This window comes from Pongo abelii, chromosome 16 (genome assembly GCF_028885655.2).
Source record: "Pongo abelii isolate AG06213 chromosome 16, NHGRI_mPonAbe1-v2.0_pri, whole genome shotgun sequence".
NCBI classification, from domain to species: Eukaryota; Metazoa; Chordata; class Mammalia; order Primates; family Hominidae; genus Pongo; species Pongo abelii.
The window spans coordinates 23,121,068-23,144,269 of record NC_072001.2 but is presented as its reverse complement, the minus strand read 5'-3'; the positions used below and the strand labels follow the sequence as shown (position 1 = coordinate 23,144,269).

General features: G+C 41.8%; 1 protein-coding gene across 2 annotated transcripts in view; it reads left to right on the top strand.

The window, feature by feature from the left end:
• LOC129050356 (multiple C2 and transmembrane domain-containing protein 2-like) overlaps nt 1–23,202 on the top strand; it is a 78,497-nt gene that overhangs the window by 20,993 nt on the left and 34,302 nt on the right. For both annotated transcript variants that reach the window (XM_054532383.1, XM_063716505.1), the window contains exons 5-8: nt 7,374–7,525; nt 11,012–11,077; nt 20,244–20,351; nt 20,721–20,880. In XM_054532383.1, coding sequence (XP_054388358.1) covers nt 7,374–7,525; nt 11,012–11,077; nt 20,244–20,351; nt 20,721–20,748 — 354 coding nt within the window. In that variant the 3' untranslated portion in view covers nt 20,749–20,880. The remainder of the gene's footprint in view (nt 1–7,373; nt 7,526–11,011; nt 11,078–20,243; nt 20,352–20,720; nt 20,881–23,202) is intronic.

Here is a 23,202-nt window from a genome sequence, read left to right as displayed (position 1 = left end):
TTTGCCCCAAAACCTCTCATTAAGCACATACTCTTGTGGTAGAACCTATCCTTGGATACGAAGATGAATTGGACTTAGTCATCAGAATTGATGAGCAGGTAGGAGAGATGAGAATTAGTGACGGGGGTATTCAAAGGGTGCAATGAGACCATTATCCTGGCCTTGCAGGTGGGTGGAGTGGGTTGGACGCTGGTCTCTGTGTTGGGCTCAGGGAAGCCCTCAGATGAGAAAAAGACTGGAATGAATCTCATCAAATGAGAAGGGGGATGACATGAATGGAAACATTTCAGGATAAAATAATGTGGCATATGGTAAGAGCTCCAAACTATTTATGTAGGGCTCTAAACAGCTTGCTTTCCAGTGTGTCCCCTGGACCAGCCACAGCTGGTAACAGTTAGAAATCCAACTCCTGGCTCCCATCTTAGACTTCTTCAATCAGAAACTCTGGGAATGAGATGTAGCCATTTTTGAACAAGCCCTCCAGGTGACTGTCAAGCATCTTCAAGTTTGAGAAGCACTGGGAAGTACTAGGATGTAAAGAAAGATGCTGGGAATCATAGGAGAAAAAGCAGGAGATGTAAGGAAGGGCAGGCCTTGGAGGCCATGGCTCTGGCTCCTAACCCTAAAGTGATGGAGGTGGGCTGGGATTAAGGTGAGGCAAGTGAGGTGCTCTAGGTGCAAAACATAAAAAGGCATCCGGGGCCGGGCACGATGCCTCATACCTGTAATCATAACCTCAGCACTGTGGGAGGCTGAGTCAGGTGGATCCCTTGAGGTCACGAGTTCAAGAACAGCCTGGCCAACATGATGAAATCCCGTCCCTACTAAAAATACCAAAACTTAGACTGATGTGGTGGTGCATTCCTGTAGTCCCAGCTACTTGGGAGGCTGAGGCAGGAGAATTGCTTGAACCTGGGAGGCAGAGGTTGCAGTGAGCCAAGAATCTTGCCACTGCACCCCAGCCTGGGTGACAGAGGGAGACTCCGTCCAAAAAAATAATAATAATAAAAAATAAAAATAAAAAGCATCCAGGCTGAGGAAGCAGCCCTGCACTTGCAGAACCTGGAGGATGAGCCCCGTGCCTCACTGCTTCACACGACTCCCAGCCCTGGATAGGGGTGCTTATAAAGTATTTTATAGACATAGAAAAATAGAGAAGTGAAGGCTAGCAGGATTATACAAGTAAATCAAGAAATGCAAGATAATTAATCTATACTGCACATGAGCCCAACATTTAACTTTAGCTTCCTACAGGTCATGGCAAAAAGAAAATCCTGTTGAATCACATTGCCTTTGTTGTGTTGTTTTATCTCTTCACATATATATTTTTCAAATAGTAGGAAATGCATTAGAAGCATTTTCCTGGTCCTAAAATCTGAGAGTCATTGGGTATGCAATTTTTAACTATTATTTTAAATCTTTTCTTAATCTAATTTTTAAGTACAAAAATTGAGTGAAAATTTTTATCTTATAATTTAAAAATATTAAATTTAATGCAAAGCTTTTATAGCTAATGTATTTGTACACACAGATTATTCATATTTCTGGAACTGATACTTTTTTTTTTTTGAAATGGAGTCTCGCTGTGTTGCCCAGGCTGGAGTGCAGTGGCTGGATCTCGGCTCACTGCAAGCTCCGCCTCCCGGGTTCATGCCATTCTCCTCTCTCAGCCTCCCGAGTAGCTGGGACTACAGTCACCCGCCACCATGCCCTACTCATTTTTTTGTATTTTGAGTAGAGACGGGGTTTCACCGTGTCAGCCAGGATGGTCTCGATCTCCTGACCTCATGATCCACCCACCTTGGCCTACCAAAGTGCTGGGATTACAGGCGTGAGCCACCGCACCTGGCCACTGATACTGTTTTCATCTACAAGTATAAATCGCCACTTCTGTGGACTTTTACATGTGGGAAATTTAAAAGGTTTTCTTTATATTCTCATGCAAGGATTTCTGTGTAGTTCTAGGAGAATTTATGCGTCCAATATCCTCTTCAGGTAATAGAGAGGAGCTGCAGAGAAGGATTTTCCCTAGGAGCCTGTTCTATGGATGCATGGATCTTCTCATGCAATAAAAGCTGTTGACAAGGAACAGTAGTTTTACATGTTGAAAAAGCTTGAAAGGAATATTTCAGTGAAACATTTTATAGGCTCAATGTTTTCTCTTAGTTTTCAAATCAGTGGTCAACATAGTTGGAATCTGACTTTACTACTCACTTTTCTTACAAAGTTGATTTTTTTAATGCATTTGTTTCCATTGACTACTCACTTTCCCACAATGACTTAGGAAAAACAATTAATGAGAGTGAAAATGGGATGTATTTGCACCGCAGGAACGCTGGTATGTTTATACTGCTGTCTCTGGGACTATGTATGGAGCACCAGTACATTATCTGGCACCTGGTGGGTATGCTCTGGTCCTGCCTTTTCTTACTGCCATCTTTATTGGTTGGCTGATTGGTATTTTGTTATATGCAAGAGAGTGTTTTGGAGAATTATACCGTGGGTATTGCTTGGCATAGTCAGTTCTGGAGCGCTGCCTACTTGAATGTAACCTTGCTTTTGATGGCCACAGGTGTGGCTCCAGCTCCTGACTTCATGCCCTGCTTTTAGGATTTCTTTCCTCTTAACCTCTCTGCCACTCTTCCTGGCCTGGGACAGATAAGAGGCACCAAGCTGACCTGTCCATCTTCCCTCAGTTTCCTTTGCAGCCATGCCAATTCACATCACTATCTCCCCAGCATGTCCCCAGGCCAAAAACATCAAATAATGCATGCCAGCAAACTGTAGTCCATTTCATGTATTCCAGCAATGACAGTACAGTCACTGTTTTTAGAGCCTATTCCTAGATCAGAAACTTATGAAGATTCTCTACCTGTTTGAATCCACCGGGTATAATTTTAGTCTTATTCCAAAGTTTCTTCCCTTTCTGCCTTGGGATTGAATGAATGAGAAGTAAATTAGTGTTTCCAAAGCTCTTTTACAGAAGTTAATATGTTTCTAAGTGGCACAGCACACCTTGTTTTCACTGTTAATAACTAGCCACGGTCTTAGATGGAAGTCGCCTTTTCTGTTTTAGAAGAATGGGTGGGGATTTGGTGAGGTGGGGGCTGAGAAAGAGAGAGCAGATGAATGAATCAACATAGAAATAGTGAAAGGTCTGATCCTTTGGAAGGAAGGAGGAAAATAACAAAACCTTGATGTACTGTATTGTATCCATTGTATCTGCTAAGAAATTAGGGTCAGGGCCCCGAAACATTCCACTATCCCCTGGTGTCTGTTTTAGTTCAGGTGGGGTGGGTTTCCCCTGAGATGGGTCATTTCCTTCTCTCCTTTCACAAGCCAGGCTGCATTAAGATGACAAATTTCATGTATAGGTTCGGGCACAGGCATGAAAACCTAAGCTATTCAGCTGAGCGAGTGCAGATGAGTCAATTTATTGTGGGGGGAAAAGGGGGCTGTTTGAAGAGCACAAAAGATTTTTGTGAGCCCAGCTCTGCAAGAAAGCACACATTACATGGCCCAGGCCCTACCCCCAACCCCAGACTCCCTGGTCTGAGGCCTCATCAAACCTATCAAGTGTGGAAGAGAAATGTTAAAGTAATTAAGAGACTTCTTTAAATTACACCCACCTCCTCCAGAATGTGTGGATCACAGATGAAACTTTATTTGAGAAATAACCTGGCTGGGTGTGGTGGCTCACGCCTGTAATCCCAGCACTTTGGGAGGCCGAGGCGGGTGGATCACGAGGTCAGGAGATTGAGACCATTCTGGCAAAACATGGTGAAACCCCGTCTCCACTAAAAAATACGAAAGAATTAGCTGGATGTGGTGGCAGGCGCCTGTGGTCCTAGCTTCTCGGGAGGCTGAGGCAGAAGAATGGCGTGAACCCGGGAGGCAGAGCTTGCAGTGAGCGCCACTGCACTCCAGCTTGGGCTCCAGAGCCAGACTCTGTCTCAAAAAAAAAAAAAAAAAAAAAAAGAGAAATAACCTGATAGTAGTGTGCAGAAATATTTGGGGTGTAATAAGTAGAATAAAGTTCTTGTGTTCTTTTCTGTGAACTCTGCAATAAATACTTCTGCCCTCCCTTTAGGAGGAGGGAAAAAATCTTGGACAGCAGAGAGCAAGTCCATCAGATCAAACATGACTGCGTTAAATGCTAAAATGTTCAAAGTCCGACTGTGATAGACAAAAGCTTTGATGGAAAGTGGATATTTCCCAGGGACATGACAAGCAAGAATACAGATGTGATGGTGTAATGCAACGAGTGTCTAGATCAGGAGCTCCAGCCAAGCTGCACCTGACACAGGCCTCAGCCTTGCCCTCCCATGCTGTTCCACCATATGGAACCCATCTCTTGGCCCCCTTAATAACCAGCTTTGGATTCCATTTTTACAGAGCTTATAGCGCTAAGTGGAGCTGTTTTATGGACAGGTTAGAAACCTTTCCAAGATAAACATCCAGTTTGAAATTAGGACATACCAAGCCGCAAAATTATTTTACGGCATATTTCATGGAAGTGCTGCCATTCTTCTTAAGCAATTGCCAGACTGCAGGATGCCCTTTGATCCTTTGTGGACGTTACTCCCGTTTTTATAAAAAGGATTTTGAAATAGTTGCAGTGTTTAGGGAGGAATATATCTGCCGGAGCTTTGAAGCATGGCCGTGGGACAGGTCATGCTTTCGGTTGTTGATTGGCAAGTCAAATTTTAAGAAGAAAAAAAGAGGCCGGGCACGGTGGCTCATGCCTGTAATCCCAGCATTTTGGGAGGCTGAGGTGAGCGGATCACGAGGTCAGGAGATCGAGACCATCCTGGCTAACATGGCGAAACCCCATCTCTACTAAAAATACAAAAAAATTTGCCGTGCGCAGTGGCAGGCGCCTGTAGTCCCAGCTACTCAGGAGGCTGAGGCAGGAGAATGGCATGAACCTGGGAGGCGGAGCTTGCAGTGAGCAGACATCATGCCACTGCACTCCAGCTTGGGAGACAGAGCAAGACTCTGTCTCAAAAAAAAAAAAAAAAGAAGAAGAAAAGCAAAAGGAGGAATTGCAGCAGGATATATGAATCAAAATCTCATTTTTGTTTTAAAGGTAGAAGTTTTTAGCCCATGTACCTAATAAGCTATAAAATGTATTATGTATATCAATACCTGTATAGATATGTATAGATATATGTGCATATATGCAGATACATCTATTTATATATTGTGATGGTGTGTATTTATGACCAACACAAAATCACTTAATTTTAACTGTTTCATAAACCTTTATTGAATATGTTATATCTGAAATATGTTATTTTTATATATAGTAAGCATAATGATCATATATTCAATAATAAAGGTTTATGAAATAGTTCAAATATTCCTATACATATTTTCTCATTTATATATATGAAGTATGAAGGAATTACTCATGTTCACCAGAGAAGAGGATATTTCTTTTTAAGATTCTTTCCTCACTTGCCCCTTCTGTTCTGTCTCAGCACCTGCAAAACCTGTGTGTGGGGAGGGGGTGGGGTGGGGGGGGTTTAAGAGAAAAGCCACATGGATATTGATATGGTTAGACTTTGTGTCCCCACTCAAATCTCATCTTGAATTGTAATCCCCATAACCCCCACTTGTCAAGGGAAATACCAGGTGGAGGTAATTGAATCATGGGGGCGGTTTCCCCCATGCTGTTCTCATGATAGTGAGTTCTCACGAGATCTGATGGCTTTATAAGGGGCTCTTTCCACTTCACTTGGCACTTCTCCTTCCTGTCCGCCTTGTGAAGAAGGTGCCTTGCTTCCCCTTCACCTTCCACTGTGATTAAGTTTCCTGAGGCCTCCCCAGCCATGCTGCACTGAATCAATTAACCTCTTTCCTTTATGAATGACCCAGTCTCAGGCAGTTCTTTATAGCAGTATGAAAATGGGCTAATACAGATATGAAGCTTGGGAATATGTGTTTTCTTGAATGTATTTTGTTTAAGGTTGTCATAAATGATCAAAATACCTAGTGTGGCATTGTTGTGTCACTTATTAAGAGTGGTGGAGTGGCCTGGGTTCAATGAGGTAAGCTGGTGTATAATGACTATGGTACTGACATACCCTTTCTTGTGATAAATTGTGACTAACTGGCGTCCGAGCAAATTGGTGTCTGAATGATCTGGAAGATATAGCGAGTGATGACAGGAATGAATATATAGTGTTAGAAATTCATTGCTCGACGATGATGCTCGGCACCATTTACATTCTTCAGCCCATTTATTTCTCCTTCAATAAAGAAGCCTATGCTTGTGTCATTTCGCTAATTTAATGGACAACGTAAATGAACTCTGCTAACCAAATGCAGCATGTGGATCACGTGGGGATCCCAACTCAGACAAACTAACCATAAAAGGGAGCGGTTGAGACCATCAGGGAAATGTGAATATGCACTGTGTATTTCATAGATTAAACAACTTATGGTTAACGCCATTGAGTGTGATCATACCGGATGGTTATGTAAAAACAAATATGGATTTCGCTTTAAGATATTTCAACCATAAAAGAACGAAGGCATAGGTAAAATAAGATTTGCAAGACAGTAAATCTGGTGATTAAGTACATGCAGATTTATTGTATTCTTCTCTTTACCTTTGTATATGTTTGAAAATTTACATAGTGGAAATTAAAAAATGAAGTGTGGCTACTCTATTTAAAATTTAATAACAGGGCATTTGCCCTTTTCCTATAAGGTGTGTATGAGTGTGAGTAATATAATTTAGAAAAGGAAATAAGAGTTAAGTTATTGAACCCCTCCTGGGTCCCAGGTGCAGTGAGATGTACTTTATACACCCCCTTCCCTCCCACCCCCACCCCAGATCTGCAAAGCTCATTTGACCAGCTAGGCCACTGAAGGCTCTATTTGGAGTAGTGAATCTTACGTGGTATAGGGCTTTTGGTAGTAGCCCAAGGAATAAAGAGAAGTGGAGACAGATTCAAATGTGAAGGATAAATTCAAAGTCATTATTTCTGAATGCCCAGAGATATTTTGCTTATAATATCTCTGTTTCCCAGAATGCCTTTATTCCTCTCACACTATTAAAATAGCTAAAGGCCCAGTCAAAGGAGTCCCACCAAAGAGCTCATCTGGGTGGGAGCACAGGCCAGTGCCAAGTCAAAGTGTTGCATATACTCATCCTTCACCATATTATTACCACTTCAAAGCTTGAGAAGGAAGTCACATAACTGCGACAGCAGGTTTGCAAAACCAATGAAAAATAACACTTTTCACCAGTAGGGAGGGAATTTTTTACAAGCAAATATTGAAAGTTGGAATTCCAATGATCACCAAAGTCACTCTTGGGAATTATAAGCAAGTTTACATGTCATCTTTATTTTTTGCTTTAGTCCTCTTTGATATGCAACCTACGGCTCTCTGAGTCCTTGAAAAGAAACCAGCTCTGGAACGGGATTATAAGTATAACTTTGTTGGAAGGGAAGACTGTCTCAGGAGGAAGCATGACAGAAATCTTTGTCCAGTTAAAACTGGGAGATCAGAGGTATAAGAGTAAGGCAAGTTCTATCTTTCCATAAGGAGAATGGTATCTTTAAAATAAAAAAAAAGTTGTTTCTCACTTTAAATTTTACAAAAGTAGAAGTAATTTATGTTTAGCCTTCCTAACTATATTAAGGAGCAGAAAACAAAATAATTGTATAGATGCAGTCAATTAATGTGGGTTTTGTTTTAATTGCTTAGTATAGTTTATTTTAATATAGTAACAGAGCTAGAGAAAGCTTATTAAATCATAGATTTGAATGCATGACTTTTTTTCATTTTGAAAATAAGCAAACTATGTTTCATAGAATGCAGGAAAAGGATAAGTAAAAGTTTTCAAAATGCTACAGAAATAGAATAGCATAATATGTGATATTTGGGTTAAAATATGTGAGATAATTAAAAACATTTTCAGAAGGCCGGGTGCAGTGGCTCATGCCTGTAATCCCAGCACTTTGGGAGGCTGAGGCAGGTGGATCTTGAGGTCAGGAGATCAAGACCATCCTGGCTAACACAGTGAAACCCCTTCTCTACTAAAAATGCAAAAAATTAGCCGGGTGTGGTGGCGGGCGCCTATAGTCCCAGCTACTGGGGAGGCTGAGGCAGGAGAATGGCATGAACCTGGGAGGCTGAGCTTGCCGTGAGCCAAGATTGTGCCACTGTACTCCAGCCTGGGCGACAGAGCGAGACTCTGTCTCAAAAAAATATATATATATATATTTTTTTCCAGAATTATATACCCATTGCATTCTCTTGTTTGCTAGTCTTCACACCAAAAATAGAATCTAGTGCTGCTGTTTTTTGCTCTGATTAAAAATAATAATAAACTATCCAAAGTATTAAAAGTGATTTATTTTAAACAAATGTAATGGCATTTTTAACTATCTTTAAAAATAATTCATCTTATTCTGCCGATCCAAATTCCATTCAATTTTTAATCTTAGTAATTTGGTGTGGATTTTATTTCAAAAACTATAGTCTCTAAACCACGATAATTAATTAGTTTTACATAATTGTCAGACAGGAATATTTCCTGTGTTTTATGGATTGAAGGAGCTCTAGGGTACCTGAAAGTTAAATCACATGCCAAAAGCCACACAAGAAAAAACAATCAGTGGACAATTTTGAAAATAGCCCTGAGGCTATTTGCAGTTTGGACTTTCTAGCTTCGAGGATGCAGCAGATAAGGACAAGTTGGAAAATCATTTAGGGAGGCAAGAGGTTGTGCGCACTGCACTATTTTCAGTGCAGAATCAAATATTTGATGTCATTTACTCTAGCACAAAATCGAGAATTGAGGCTCATGTTGAAGAATAGTTTATAAAAAATGTGAAAATTGAGGGGGCATGATGACAGAAGTATGCAGAGAATTATTTTAACCAGGTAATTTCAGGCTGTGCCTCACAGTGAGGGTATCCAGGGTAACCATATCTCTCTACTAAGATTCCTTTAGCTTGCCAGGGTCAGGCTAAGGATTTATGGAAAAATTATTCATCACTAAGCACACTTAACCCTTTGGACTAAGGTGAAGTGTAGAATTAGTTCAATATCTGTTACATTCACCCTTGGGAAATATTGCATTTAATTTGTGGTCTAATAGGGTTTTTTTTTTTTTGAGGCGGAGTGTGTCGCTTTGTGGCCCAGGCTGGAGTGCAGTGGCAGGATCTAGGCTCACTGCAAGCTGCACCTCTCCAGTTCACGCCATTCTCCTGCCTCAGCATCCTGAGTAGCTGGAACTACTGGCGCCCGCCACCACACCCAGCTAATTTTTTGTATTTTTAGTAGTGATGGGGTTTCACTGTGTTAGCCAAGATGGTCTTGATCTCCTGACCTTATGATTGGCCCACCTCAGCCTCCCAAAGTGCTGGGATTACAGGCGTGAGCTACCGCACCCGGCCCCCCCCCCCCGGTTTTTTTTTTTTTTTTTTTTTTTTGAGACCGAGTCTCACTCTGTTGCCCAGGCTGGAGTGCAATGGCACAATCTCAGCTCACTGCAACCTCCGCCTCCCGGGTTCAAGTGATTCTCCTGTCTCAGCCTCCTGAGTAGCTGAGATTACAGGCATGCACCACCAGGCCCGGCTAATTTTTGTATTTTTAGTAGAGACGGGGGTTTCACCATGTTGGTCAGGCTGGTCTTGAACTCCTGACCTCGTGAACCACCTACCTCAGCCTCCAAAAGTGCTGGGATTACAGGCGTGAGCCACCGCACCCAGCGGTTTCTGTTTTTCTCCCTGGTTTCTAAATTTTATGATCCGATATATTAAGCCTGATGTGAAAAACAGCTGAAATGATTTTACATGACATTGGCTACAGCTGAGGTCTGAGTTCTCTATGTTTTTCTCACACAAGAATAGTTGGTATCGGGATTTAATACCTGACACTGCACTAATACTCTGGGACCAACATTTTTGCCCACTTTGTATTCACACATTTAATCTCTATATAAAGGAAACAAAGATGAAAATCCTGCCAATGAACCAAACACAGAAGCAGTTTGAATTCACTTTTGAAGAACACAGAAACACTTGTGGCATTTTCAAGTGACTCTTGTTAATTTTTAGGTTTGGCTGCAGTGGAGTTTCCTAGTCTTCCTCCTGTCCTAGTGACTGGATTCACTAACTTTGGATTTAAAAATAGGTGGCAATATACAAGTCATGGGTTTCTCATTTAATGCATCTGACAGATGTTAATTAAGTCCCCAAACTGTTAATTTATATAGTTGCTAAGCTAGCATTGAATGGATGTGCCAACAAAAGTGTTACTTGCATTCGATTAAGCAATTAGTGTGACCTCCTGTAAGAGAGACAATTGTAAGATGCCTGTTGATATATGTCCACTGTGTATGTGTGTGTGTATATAATTTATAGTTTCTTGTGAGGTAACAGTATTCTTTGTAACTTGGTGGATAAATTATTGGATCTGGAGGGCAGCTAGGAGAGTAGTAATGTTTTACCAATTCTTGAATCCACCAAGTCCCTTTCATTCTAAAAAGGGAAGTTTACCTTTATAAAGGGTGAGGTCCATCATCTTGACCCCCTGCAGTTTAATAATGAAATTAATGTGTAGCTTCTGTAGCAATGAATGACATTTTAAGAAAATAAGTGTGGCCGGGAGCAGTGGCTCATGCCTGTAATCCCAGCACTTTGGGAGGCTGAGGTGGGCAGATCACGAGGTCAGGAGATCCAGACCATTCTGGCTAACATGGTGAAACCCCGTCTCTACTGAAAATACAAAAAATTAGCTGGGCGTGGTGGCGGGTGCCTGTAGTCCCAGCTACTCGAGAGGCTGAGGCAGGAGAATGGCATGAACCCTGGAGGTGGAGCTTGCAGTGAGCCGAGATCACACCACTGCACTCCAGCCTGGGCGACAGAGCAAGAATCTGTCAAAATAAAATAAAATAAAAATTATAACTGCATGTTTTCTAGACACTGTGTAAGAATGCAAATCCGCAGTGGCAGGAACAGTTTGACTTTCTCTACTTCTCTGACAGGATGGGCATTTTGGACATTGAAGTGTGGAGAGAGGACAGTAAAAAGCAGGAGGAAAGTCTGGGCAGGTGAGTCCCCTCTGCTTTCCAGTGGCGGGAGCTTGTTTCTGCATGCGGCTGGTTCTGAGAGGTGATCTTTATCTGTTAGATCTGAGGGCACGACCTCGCATCCCCCACCCCAGAGTGCCATCAGTGAGCTGGATGGCCAATCCTAACCGGGGAAAGTTTGCTTTTCGTTTTTGTTTGTTTAATTGGGAAATGTCATTCAGTATTGATTAAAATAGTGCGTGTAAGGAATTATCTAAAGAAAGGTAACCTGCCATCTCAGAGTATTCAAAACATTTTATATAAATTTCCAATATACCCTAAAATTTTGATTTTGCTACCTAGTGAAATGTTACATAATTTAGTAAAGGTCTAAGGCTGCGTGTTCCCATGATGGAAGCATTTCACTGTCCTTGGTGTACTTCATAGAACACCAAGGAATGGAGTTTGAGGCCAAATCTATTTTATTTCTTTACTTTTGGACCCTCTCAACTTAATTGAGACACTCACATGTGTAATGAACAATAATTGCTTCTTCCTAGGGTTGTAGTGAAAAATACAATGAAATAAGGCAGCATAGGTACTGTAACCAGCATACAGTAAGCAAAAAGGTGATGCTGGTAGAAGCACAGACCATCTCTGAGCTTCAGAAAAGCCCTTTGAATTACTGGTGTCACGCTCATTCTACAGATGATGAAATGGAGCTTCAGAAGTTCACACATGACTTGGCCTTGGACTTAATCATGAGGTCCAGAGTCAGGATTTTGTGTTTTCAAAGACCAAGTAGTTTTCTCCATCAAATCACTTGCCTTGTGTTCATCTGTATGCATACTATTTGTACACAGATCTTAAATTTAGAACACAGGCCAGGCGTGGTGGCTCACACCTGTAATCCTAGCACTTTGGGAGGCCAAGGCAGATGGATCACAAGGTCGGGAGATCGAGACCATCCTGGTTTGCTGGGCATGGTGGTGGGTGCCTGTAGTCCCAGCTACTTGGGAGGCTGAGGCAGGAGAATGATGTGAACCCAGGAGGCAGAGCTTGCAGTGAGCTGAGATTGTGCCACTGCACTCCAGCCTGGGCGACAGAGCAAGACTCTGTGTCAAAAAAAAAAAAAAAAAATTAGAACACAGATGTTGAAAGGGATCCCAACCACTATGGGGTGTCTTTTTCAAAGCTGGATCTTGGGTTCAGGGAGATGCCTTAGGGTCACCCCTTGAGGAATGGGAGGGCCTCTTGACATCTCTCCTCTGTGGCCAGAGCATCTCAGCTTTTGCCTGTGCTCTATATTGAGATTCCATTTGAAGAAAGGGTTTTGTTGCTGAAAACTAAAGATTGAAAACTACTCATCTAGTAAAAACCCCTTCATTTAACAGACGAGGAAATGCAGAGGCCCAAGGAGGTGAAATGTTTGTTTCATCAGCAAGGTGTTTAGAGGCATAAACAGGTTGAGACCCAGCTAACCGAATACCTGTGCAGGGCTTTTTCTCAGTAAAATGCTTAATACAGTGTCTGACTGCTTGTTGTCATTGCCACCTCAGTATCCTGAGATAGATGCGTGGGGAGTTCAGTACCTGTGGAATGTTGCTCCAGTGTCTCTCAATATGGGTACCCTGTTGCATGGGACTGTCTGGCATGTTGCAGGATGTTTAGCAAACCTGGCTCTCAGCTACCTGATACCGGTCACTTTCCTTGATTACTTTGTGGGAAACACACAATCATATGTATGCACACACAGCATGCCTTTGTTCCTTAACATGTGTCCAAACACCCCTAGGGGACCGGCACTGCTCCCACTTAAGACCTCTCACTTCACCCACCACATCTCTGGTTGTGTTACTTTGCACTATCTGCACATCTCAATTCTATGCTTATCTGTTAGATTGCAATCATTTCTTCCCTGGCCATCTCCCAGCCAGGTTTGCATTTAGAAGCAAACCCACTTCCTGTGGTCCAGTCTTTCACATACATGGCCTGTTGGATTACTGCTCTGACCTTGTCTCTCAGTTCTCTACTCATACAGGGTAACTGAGATAGCTCAGGCTCAGGTACTTCTCAGTATCTCTAATGTTGTCACTGCTGTGATATACCAGGACCCTGCCAATACGGATGGTCATAGGATTTGAAATTTTGTACTAGCCCAAAGAGCAAAGATCAGTTACACAAATGAAATGCAGAGAACTCTGTGTCCCAAAGTGTTATCTGAACAGTGGGAATGGGGCCTCCTGTGATGAATGGTCAGTGTGTTGTTGTAGTAGGTGCAAAGAATAATGCCCCTGCATTTCACAAGTCACTGTGCTATCATGCTTCCTTCACGTAATAGGAAATGCTTTTCCAAATGAGTGTTGCGTTGCTCCACAGAGACAAAAAATGTAATTTAAGATGTCCCTTGTAATCCATGTTTCGTCATTTGGGTATTCATTTATTATTTAGCTATTTCCTGTTTGTAACCGAGAGGTATACCTGTCTTAGTGGTCATTCTGTTCTTCCTCTTCATGAATTTTAAAGAATTTTTTTTGTATCCTTTTCCTTTCTCCTCTCCTGTAGTACAATAGATAACAAAAGTATCTTTTGGGAGCTGGCTCTACGGCTTTACCCTGCAGCAAACTTGCAGGTGGGAGAAATCTACAATAAAATGTCGACTGCTTCTCAGCCTGAAAGATTGTGCTAGCATATGGACATCACTGACTTGCTACTTATGGTTCCTTCTTCGTGGCTATTGTTTAAATATTTCAAGGGTTTTTTTTTTTTTTAACACATTTGCTTTTCTTTGTGATGTTCATTGTAAGGCCCAGCTATTTTATTTTCCAACTGTTGGGAAAAACCTTTTTGTGTCTGGTGCAAATGTATCTTAACTGTCTCCTCTCCAAGGCCTGTCTCATGCTTTATTTTTGGATAAAACCTTGATGTTAATAATTGAGCATTAGAGTTAAAAATCTAGATGGACTGTCTGGGGAAATTCTCTTCGGGGAAGCTGTGTAGGCCGTTCAGTGGGAGAGAAGGAACATCAGCTCTGGGGTCACACATCCTGAGCTTCCTGATAACACACTGTCTGCTAACTGTGGGACTTGGACAGTGCATTCCCTGTGGAGTATGACTCTGTATCTGTATAATGGGCTCACTGGCCAACTGGCAGGGTCATCATGGCAAACAGTAACAACATCTACTTGACATTGTTTATTCCCTTGCTCACTCTGATGGTAGGTATTAATTATTAATTTTGAGATTTTTCTGCATGTAAACTGTAGGTCCTTATACCTTGGCAACTCAAATTATGCAATTTAAGAAAATAAGATATGACTAGTAAGATTCAATGTATTTTTTTTTCTCCAAAACAGCATAGAATTTTTTGGTATTTTTTGGTAAAAGTGAGCAGTGACCATTGTCAAGGACATGGTAGGAGGGACATCCATTAATGGAAGGGTTGGGCATTGTAGGTCAGCCTGAACAATACTGAAGTTGTGTAGCCATGTATGACAAGGTTGGTGTAGTGGCTGCTTATGTGTAGACAAATCACATTGGCATGAGTAGGTTGTTAGCTTGGTGATGGTTAAAACATGGACCTGCCCTGTAGGCCCCTCCTCCAGGCTCTCCTGAGTCATGTGGAACTTGCTGACTTCCCCTTGTTCCATAGTCCACCTGCCTGCAGTGCCCCCTGAGCCACAAGTAACTCCTAAAAACACTGGGGTTGGTGAGATGAAGGTGCTGCGGTCCATCATCCCCTGAAACTGTGTTGCCTACCGACTCCAGTGTTTTTTCATGGGTAAAACAAGCAAAAAAGTATCTGACCTTAGATAGGAACGGTGAGCTTTTAGGGGAGAGTAAGACATAAAGCTAAGTTTAACTGGCTCCAACTTTTAAAATGTCAAGAACATGAATATACAGTAATATAGATTATTCCATTTTGAGCCATTTCAAAGTAATCATATCAATTTCTTAAAGTATATTTTATATTTCAAGGTGATTCCAGAGATTAACTCATTATAGAATATTCTAGACTTAATTTAGTTCGGAAAGGTGGAGAATGGGAACCCACAAGCCCATTTGGATCAGCCTGCCTCAGAGTCCCTCCTCAGTCCCAGATGGTCCTGGATAAGTGGCTCTGACATTCTACAAGTTTATTAGTGGCTCTGAGGCAGTGAAAAATCTGGGCTGGAGTATTTCTCTAGACAAATTGCACCCCATGTCGTTGATCTGCTTTTACAGCCGGGCTTGACACATTCACCATTTTTCTCCTCTTCCCCGGCTTCCTTAGCCTCTGAGGTTTACAGCTTTTAAAACTCTAGCACTCTTTCCTGCCCCTTGCCTTTAAGTTAAAAGCTGACGAGTCTGTAATATAAAACATAGAATTATGGTAATGAATAAGAGGTTAAAAGCTATCATGGCAAATAAAACTTGAGCAGGTTTGTCTGACTGATATGTTAAAATTATGTGTTGAATGAAAACATTAAAATGCTGTGGGATTAATGGAGAAAGACAAGAATGGGAGGTCAGAAACAATGCTAAATCAGCACATGAACTGCCTGTGGGCTAGAGAGGGTGGCTTTAATATATGCCTATTGCAGGAAAGGGAAAAAAAAGTAATTTAGTCTGTTTTCTTCAGGTGAGTAGAACAATGGCATTTTAAATATGAGAGGCACCTAATAAATACATTTATTTCAATTCCTTTCCTACATAGCGGAAGAAACAGAGGCTACAAAAGATTTAGCTAGTTCACAGAAAACGCTATGCTTTCGAGTTTTTGACTTTATGAGTTTTGTTACGGCGCTGACATTCATTCTTTTGTGCATTCAATTTATTCAAATCTAGAGCACATTGCGTGTTGGGCAGAAGGCAACGTACTTGAGGATTCAGTGGTCAACGATACAGAAAAGGGTGCTGTCCTTGGGCACTAATGGGTCTTGGGCTACTACAAGTAAGGAGGCAGTGGCAGTAGGTGGAATGAGGGCTGTGGGGTCCTGGCATCATGGATACCAGTTTGGGCTTGGAATGAAAAAGGAGGCTTCCTTGGAGAACAGCGGTCTAAGCTGAGACTTGTAGGAATAGTAGTTAAGGAGGAGACAGGAAGAAGAGCTTTCCAGGAAGACAGCACAACATAGGCAAAGGCCTGGAAAGGAGAGAGAGTACATTCCCTCTGAGAACCTTGATGAGGTGAAAAGATCAATGGTGTCACATGATAAGGCTAGAGAGGAGGGCAGGGGTGACAGCACAAGGCCATTGGATTCCATGTCTTGCAGATGAACAATGGGAGTTCCTTTCTAGGCACTAACACAGCAGTGACTTGGCTCTTTTGATTTCCATAATGTAAATCTTGTTGCAGTGGAGCTCCTATTGATTGCATTTTTAAAAAGCTGACATTGGAATAAAAATTTCCTGGTCACCTAAGGGCTGGTGTGTTGCACCTTCTGAATCACTGTCTAAAGACATTTAGTCCCCTTGTGTGTGAAGTCATTCATGATGCCACTGGAGCAGACCTAATCGGTTCATGCTCATTAATTGAATTCCTTATATAGATGCCCTGAGTGTGTGTTTTCCATATTGTTTCTATCAGACAGAAGAGAACAATTTTTATAGGTTTTATTGCTTTATCCATTTTTTATTAATAACAGATCATTGGATATTTTGACCAGAGTCTCTTGGGCTGCCGTGAGTTAAAAAATTTGCAGTAAAAAAAAAAAAAAAAAGAAGTGTAAGTCACCACCACTAAATTACAAATATTTCTGTAACTCAGGGGTCAGCAAACCAGGGCTTATAGGTGAAATCCATATGGCTGCCTGTTTTTGTAAATAAAGTTTTTCTGGAAAAAAGTCTTGTTCATTTGTTTACATTATCTATTACTGCTTTAATGGGACAAGGGCTGATTTTAGTAGTTGCTACAGAAACCTTATGGCCCACAAACCAAAAATATTTACTTATTGGCCCCTCACACCTGCCCGTCACAAGGAAAGGCTAATCCTGTACCCTGCCAATAAGACGTAGCCAAAGAGAGGACAGAAGAGAGCAAGATTTTACTGGTCTTCAGCAGTGACTAGAAAGACCTAAGTGATCAACCAAGTTACTGAGTATTTTTTCAGAGGAGAATCCAGTACACTAATGAAAAAGAAGCAGCCTAGATTCTTCTTTTGAGAGTTTTCATATTGCAGATGTCTTTGATGAATGTATTATAGAATGTTTACATCTTAAAGTCTTTAGATTTTAGTCCATTTGTCTTTGAACCTAAGAAAAAAAACACAAAAAGCCATTTTATTCATTTGATATTTCTCTTTTGGAAGGTTGGATGAGTATTCTAGTTAACAGTATTTGCAATTTGAGGGAAAAAAGTATTTTTGTTAAAAAAAATTCGGCCACTTTTCTGATAATGCAGTAACCTCTTACTAGGTTGGGGTGAATGAAAATAATTCTCCTAGTCTCTGGCTAATGTCCGGAGCTTCTGGTTCTCCTTCAAACTTTATGACAAAACTGAAGCAATGTGAGCTGGAGTTGAAATAGGTTAAATATGAGGCCTGAAGAAGGTTTTGTATGAAATACATTGTTTTCTTTCGCTCACCTTTCCTCCTTCTTCCAGAATGTGGGAATAAATGGGGACACAAGGTGTGTAGAAGAGTTAGAGAATGTTCATAAAAAGTCATCATTAAAGGGGGGCTACTTGGGTAGCTTTAAATTAATTCTTAAGATACCAGTTCATGCGGTGGGTCAGGACCTCTAAGAGGCTGGGTCATAACCCATGTGCAGAAAGACTAAGTTTTAATTTTGATTGACATGATGCTAATATATCAGTTTAACTTGTTCTTTCTAGTCACTGAGAAAGTACAAGTAAATATTTGGCTGGATTCAGTCATTAGTTATCAAAGAATGTAGAATCCATTAAGCTGATGCCTAAATCTTCAGCCTGTTGCTTATAGGACTCTAATATCTAAACTAAAAATGGCTATTTTGCATGAAAGTGTTCATTCTAGTAAAGGGACTGATTTTTTTTAAATGACGTAAGTGTAAAACATTCATAGTAGACAGAAATGAGTGAAAAGTTGGTGAAAATGTGTAATTTTAAGAAGAAACCCAATATTTACTTTGCATTTCATCGGGTATGTGGTTCAGCTTTTACTTAAAATGACAAACTACTCTGTTCCAATAAGTTGAGCACTTAAGCAGTCACTAGGAAAATTTTCACAGTTATTGTACTTATGGTAATACTGCTCACAACATTATTAGATTACTCTAGAATTAATATCAGGTTCATTTTTAATTATCCAAGAAAAATTTTATTAGTGCTTACTTATGTATTATTTTTGACCCTCAAACATTATTAGCTGTCAGATCACTTGTATCTAAATAAATTTTGGCTGCGCAAAGAACCAACAAAACCACCATCCCAACAACGAAGGCAAACGTTTAAAAGACAAAAATAAATTGCCATTATTAATGGTATTAAAAAGAATGTGCCATCAATAGGCTATTGCTAATTTGTAACAACATGACTAGCAGAGAACATTTCTACAAATTTGGATTATTTACCTTTCTATAAGAAAGAGCTTTATTAAATGAAAGTGTATATAATAGTGTAAAATAATGCTTAGCAAAGTATTCCTAGGTAGAAATACTACTGCAATATTGGTTAAGAATTTGTAGGGACTTACTTTTCTAGAAATAAATGGCTTAAAGCACTTGATCTTTCTTTCTTTCCAAGCAAATTTGATTTCCCACTTACATCATGCTTATGAAATAAAAATATTTAATAACCTCTTTTTTACAGATAGTAATACAGTTTAACTTTAAAAGCTTCCTTACTGATACAGAAAAACTGTTCTGATTCAAATCAGAGGGTTATTTAAAAATACATTTTTTTGTAATCTGTCTCCCATAGAAATATTTGATGAATGGATTACATGCAAAAGCTCTAATGGCCACTCTCTCCTGTAATTTGGGTCACTTTTGGTAAATAGGAAATAAATGCCCACTTATAATTAATTATATGGACACATTGGTATGTAAAATATTTTAAAATCTTGTAATCAAGTCTAGTAGAGTCTTTTAATGTAATATTTATTTGGGAAAGTGATTGCAGGCTCTCTCAAATTTCATGAAGTTTTTGTTCACTTAGCCATGTGGCTCAAAATTGCCATTGCTTTATATAGTATGTAAGTTTACCTATTTGTAATTAACTGCAGATGTACAAAGTCCATTGATGGCTTAGGGTAAGAATCTGTCCTTATTGTTCATTCTGGGGAGCAGTGCTTCCATCCTTTTCTGAAGTCTTGAATATTCATCTTATTCTATAATTATAGAGGGTAAAGGAGAATGTGAAAAAATGACTTCTGGGAATACCATGCTCCACTTTACTCAATCCCACCTACTTCACCCACCCGCATACATAAACAGAGCAGGTGTGGTCCAGGCAAACACAGCGTTGTCAGTGTTAAGGCAAATAAATGGCTTAGCACCTCAGTCCCCCTTTTGATGTTTGCTTCTGTATTTAAATGTGTTTGAGGTTTTCAACATCCCCAGAACATTGGGTGTTAAGAGGCAGAAAACATGCAATTTATAGCAGATGGGCACAGCCTTTCCTGGCAGTGCTGCTGAAATGGGATCAATCAGCAGCACTTCATGCTCCATTTGTCCGAAAGAAACCCACCTGGGGAGCCCTGTGGAGCTGTGCCTATTAGGAAAACACCTTAACATGTTTTTTAAAATAAAAATTCGCCAGTTGGCATTAATCAGGAAGAAAATGGTTTCTCCATTAACCCTCTCCCATTTGCCTTTCTCTTATCTTTTTTTTTCTTTATGTTTTGAACCATGATCCTTTATTCTTTTTACTCATAAAAGACATAGCCCAGGGAAGCCACACAGCATGCTCACTCATAAGGCTTAAACTTTCAAACTTTTTTCTCCCTAATTTTTGATCTCACCTTTCTGCAGACCTTATTTGGCAAAGACCATACTCCTCTCTTTTCATTTTCCATCTGCCGATGCTGCCTTCTTTTTGATTTTCTGGGCCTCTCCCTCTCCTTAATTTTAGAGTGTGTTAGGCTGGGAGGGAGCATTATGAGTTGGGGCAACCTTCACTGCTCAATAAACCTAAGACCAGACAGAGTGAGTTTTGGGGGATGATGAAATCAAAGCCGCGTGCTTTGGAGGTACCGCAGTGGCCTTGAGTTAATCACTTTTATTTCTCTGATTCCTGAAACTTTCCTAGGTGTAAAGTGGATATCTCCACACCCCCTCTGAAGCAAGCCAACTGCCTGGAGCTGCTGCTGGACAGCTGTCTGGGGACAGTGAAAGAAAGCAGATTACCCAGCCATAGGTGAGTGTTTTGCCTTATTGTACATGCTCCCTCCTCCCACCTTCTCTTTTAAAACAAAGCTTTGAATTGAAAAACTGCATCAAAAGAGATTTTTGTCCCAAGTTTTGTTGTACGTTATAAAGCAAGACATCAGACTTAGGGTTTAATGCATTAGTGAAAAGGTGACAGTAGAATTAGAGTTGGTCTTGCTATTTTAAAAGCCAAATAGGTATTCTGAATTTTTAGCTTTTAGCAAGCCTTTGGGGAATGTTGACATCCTCAAAGAAGCAGACTCCTGCTTAGCCTGTGTGTGTAAATAGAACTTTTAATAGAAGTTCACAAATAACTTTACCAGCCGTTCATGTTTGCAATGTTGTGATACCTTTGCAGAATTTCTCAGGATCAAGTGAGAACCTAACTAAAATGTGGCAATGTAAGGAGCAGAGCAGGAAGAACCTTTAAGTCGGAAACTTACAAAAAGTCCATTTCATAGTCAGTTTCTTTGGTCCTTCCACAACCACTTCTGGGATCTGTTTTCTCTACAATGAAGGTAACAACAATAGCTATTTCAGAGCAGGAAAAGGCTTAGAGCAGTGCTAGAATATGGTCCTGGCTATATGAAGTTTAGCTATTTGTATATTGTAACAAACCTACAGTGTATTTTTTTAATTGGTAGTAACAGATTTCTTTTGGAAAAGTAGGAGCCTCCTGTCCAGGGAACACCTGTAGTTCCCACTAAGTGAACACTGGTGTCTGCTAACCTTTGCTTCTATTTTCTCAATAATAACTGTCAAGCTGTTCCTTTATTTAGCAATTTTATTTACTTTTTTTTTCTCCTTTGTGTTTTCCTGAGACAGAGTCCCTCTCTGTGGCCCAGTCTGGAGTGCAGCAGCACCATCATAGCTCACTGCCACCTCCACCTCGGGCTCTAGCATCAGCCTTCAGGGTAGCTGGGACTACCCGCGGGGCCCACCACGCCCGCCTGATCTTTGTGGTTTTTGTTTTGTTTTTCAGTTTAGAGACCGGGTTTCGGTGGTGAATCAGGCCTGCAGTTTTAGCACTTTGGGAGGCCGAGGCAGGCGGATCACTGAGGTCGGAAGCTCCAGATCAGCCTGACCAACATGGAGAAACCCCGTCTCTACTAAAAATACAAAATTAGTCAGGCATGGTGGCACATGCCTGTAATCCCAGCCACTAGGGAGACTGAGGCAGGAGAGTCCCCTAAACCTAAAGGCGGAGGTTGCAGTAAGCCGAAATCACACCATTGCACTCCAGCCAGGGCAACAAGAGTGAAACTTCGTCTCAAAACAAAAAACAAAACAAGAAAACAGAAAAACAAAAAAACAAAAAATAAAACAACATAAAAATAAAGAAATCGGGTTTCACCATGTTGCCCAGGCTGGTCTGGAACTCCTAGGATCAAGTGATCCCCGGCGCTCGACCATCCAAGGTCCTGAGACTATAAGCGTGAGCCACCATGCCAGGCCGATCTATTCCTTTCTGACTAATAAAGTGGGCCTGGCGTGGTGGCTCACGCCTGCAATCCCAGCAGCCCGGGAGGCCTAGGCAGGCGGATCACCCGAGGTCGGGAGCTCCAGGCCAGCCGGACCAACATGGAGAAACCCCGTCTCTACCCCCCCCAAAAAATAATAAAATAAATAAATAAATAAATAAAAACTCAGGCGAGCATTATGGCTCACAAATGCAATCCCAGCCACTCGGGAGGCTGAGGCAGTAGAACCACCCAAACCCAGGAGGTGGAGGCCACACCCGGCCGAGACCGCGCCACTGCATTCCAGCCTGGGAAACGAGCGAAATTCCGCCCTAAAAAAAAAAAAAAGAGAGAGAGAGAGAGACCGGTTTCAGCATGTTGCACAGGCCAGTCTGCAACTCCTAGGCTCCAGTGATCCACCGCGCTCGGCTGTCCAAAGGCTTCGGATCACAAGCGTGAGCCACCACGTCAGGCCGATCTATTCCTTTCTGATTAATAAAGTGGGCCGGGCGCGGTGGCTCACACCTGCAATCCCAGCACCCCGGGAGGCCTAGGCGGGCAGATCACCCGAGGTGGGGAGCTCCAGGCAAGCCGGACCAACATGGAGAAACCTCGTGTCTACCCCCCCCCCCGCCAAAAAAAATCAGCCAGGCATTATGGCTCACACCTGCAATCCCAGCCACTCGGGAGGCTGAGGGAGGAGAACCACCCAAACCCGGGAGAGGGAGGCTACGGCGGGCCGAGACCGCGCCACTGCATTCCAGCCTGGGCAACAAGAGCGAAATTCGGCCCTAAGAAAAAAAAAAGAGAGACTGGTTTCACCATATTTCCCAGGCCAGTCTGGAACTCCTAGGCTCCACTGATCCATCGCGCTCGGCCGTGCAAGGTCCTGAGACTACAAGGTTAAGCCACCACGCCAGGCCGATCTATTCCTTTCTGATTAATAAAGTGGGCCGGGTGCGGTGGCTCACACCTGCCATCCTAGTACCCCGGGAGGCCTAGGCGGGTGGATCACCCGAGGTCGGGAGCTCCAGACCAGCCGTATCAACATTGAGAAACTCCGTGTCTACCCAAAAACAAAAACAACAACCAGAAATTAGCCGGGCATTATATCTCACACCTGCAATCCCAGCCACTAGGGAGGCTGAGTCAGGAGAACCACCCAAACCCGGGAGAGGGAGGCTACTGCGGGCCGAGACTGCACCACTGCATTCCAGCCTGGGCAACAAGAGCGAAATTCCGCCCCAAGAAAAAAAAAAAAGAGAGCGAGAGAGAGACCGGTTTCACCATGTTGCCCAGGCCAGTCTGGAACTCCCAGGCTCCAGTGATCCACTGCGCTCGGCTGTCCAAAGTCGTGTGATCACAAGGGTGAGCCACCAC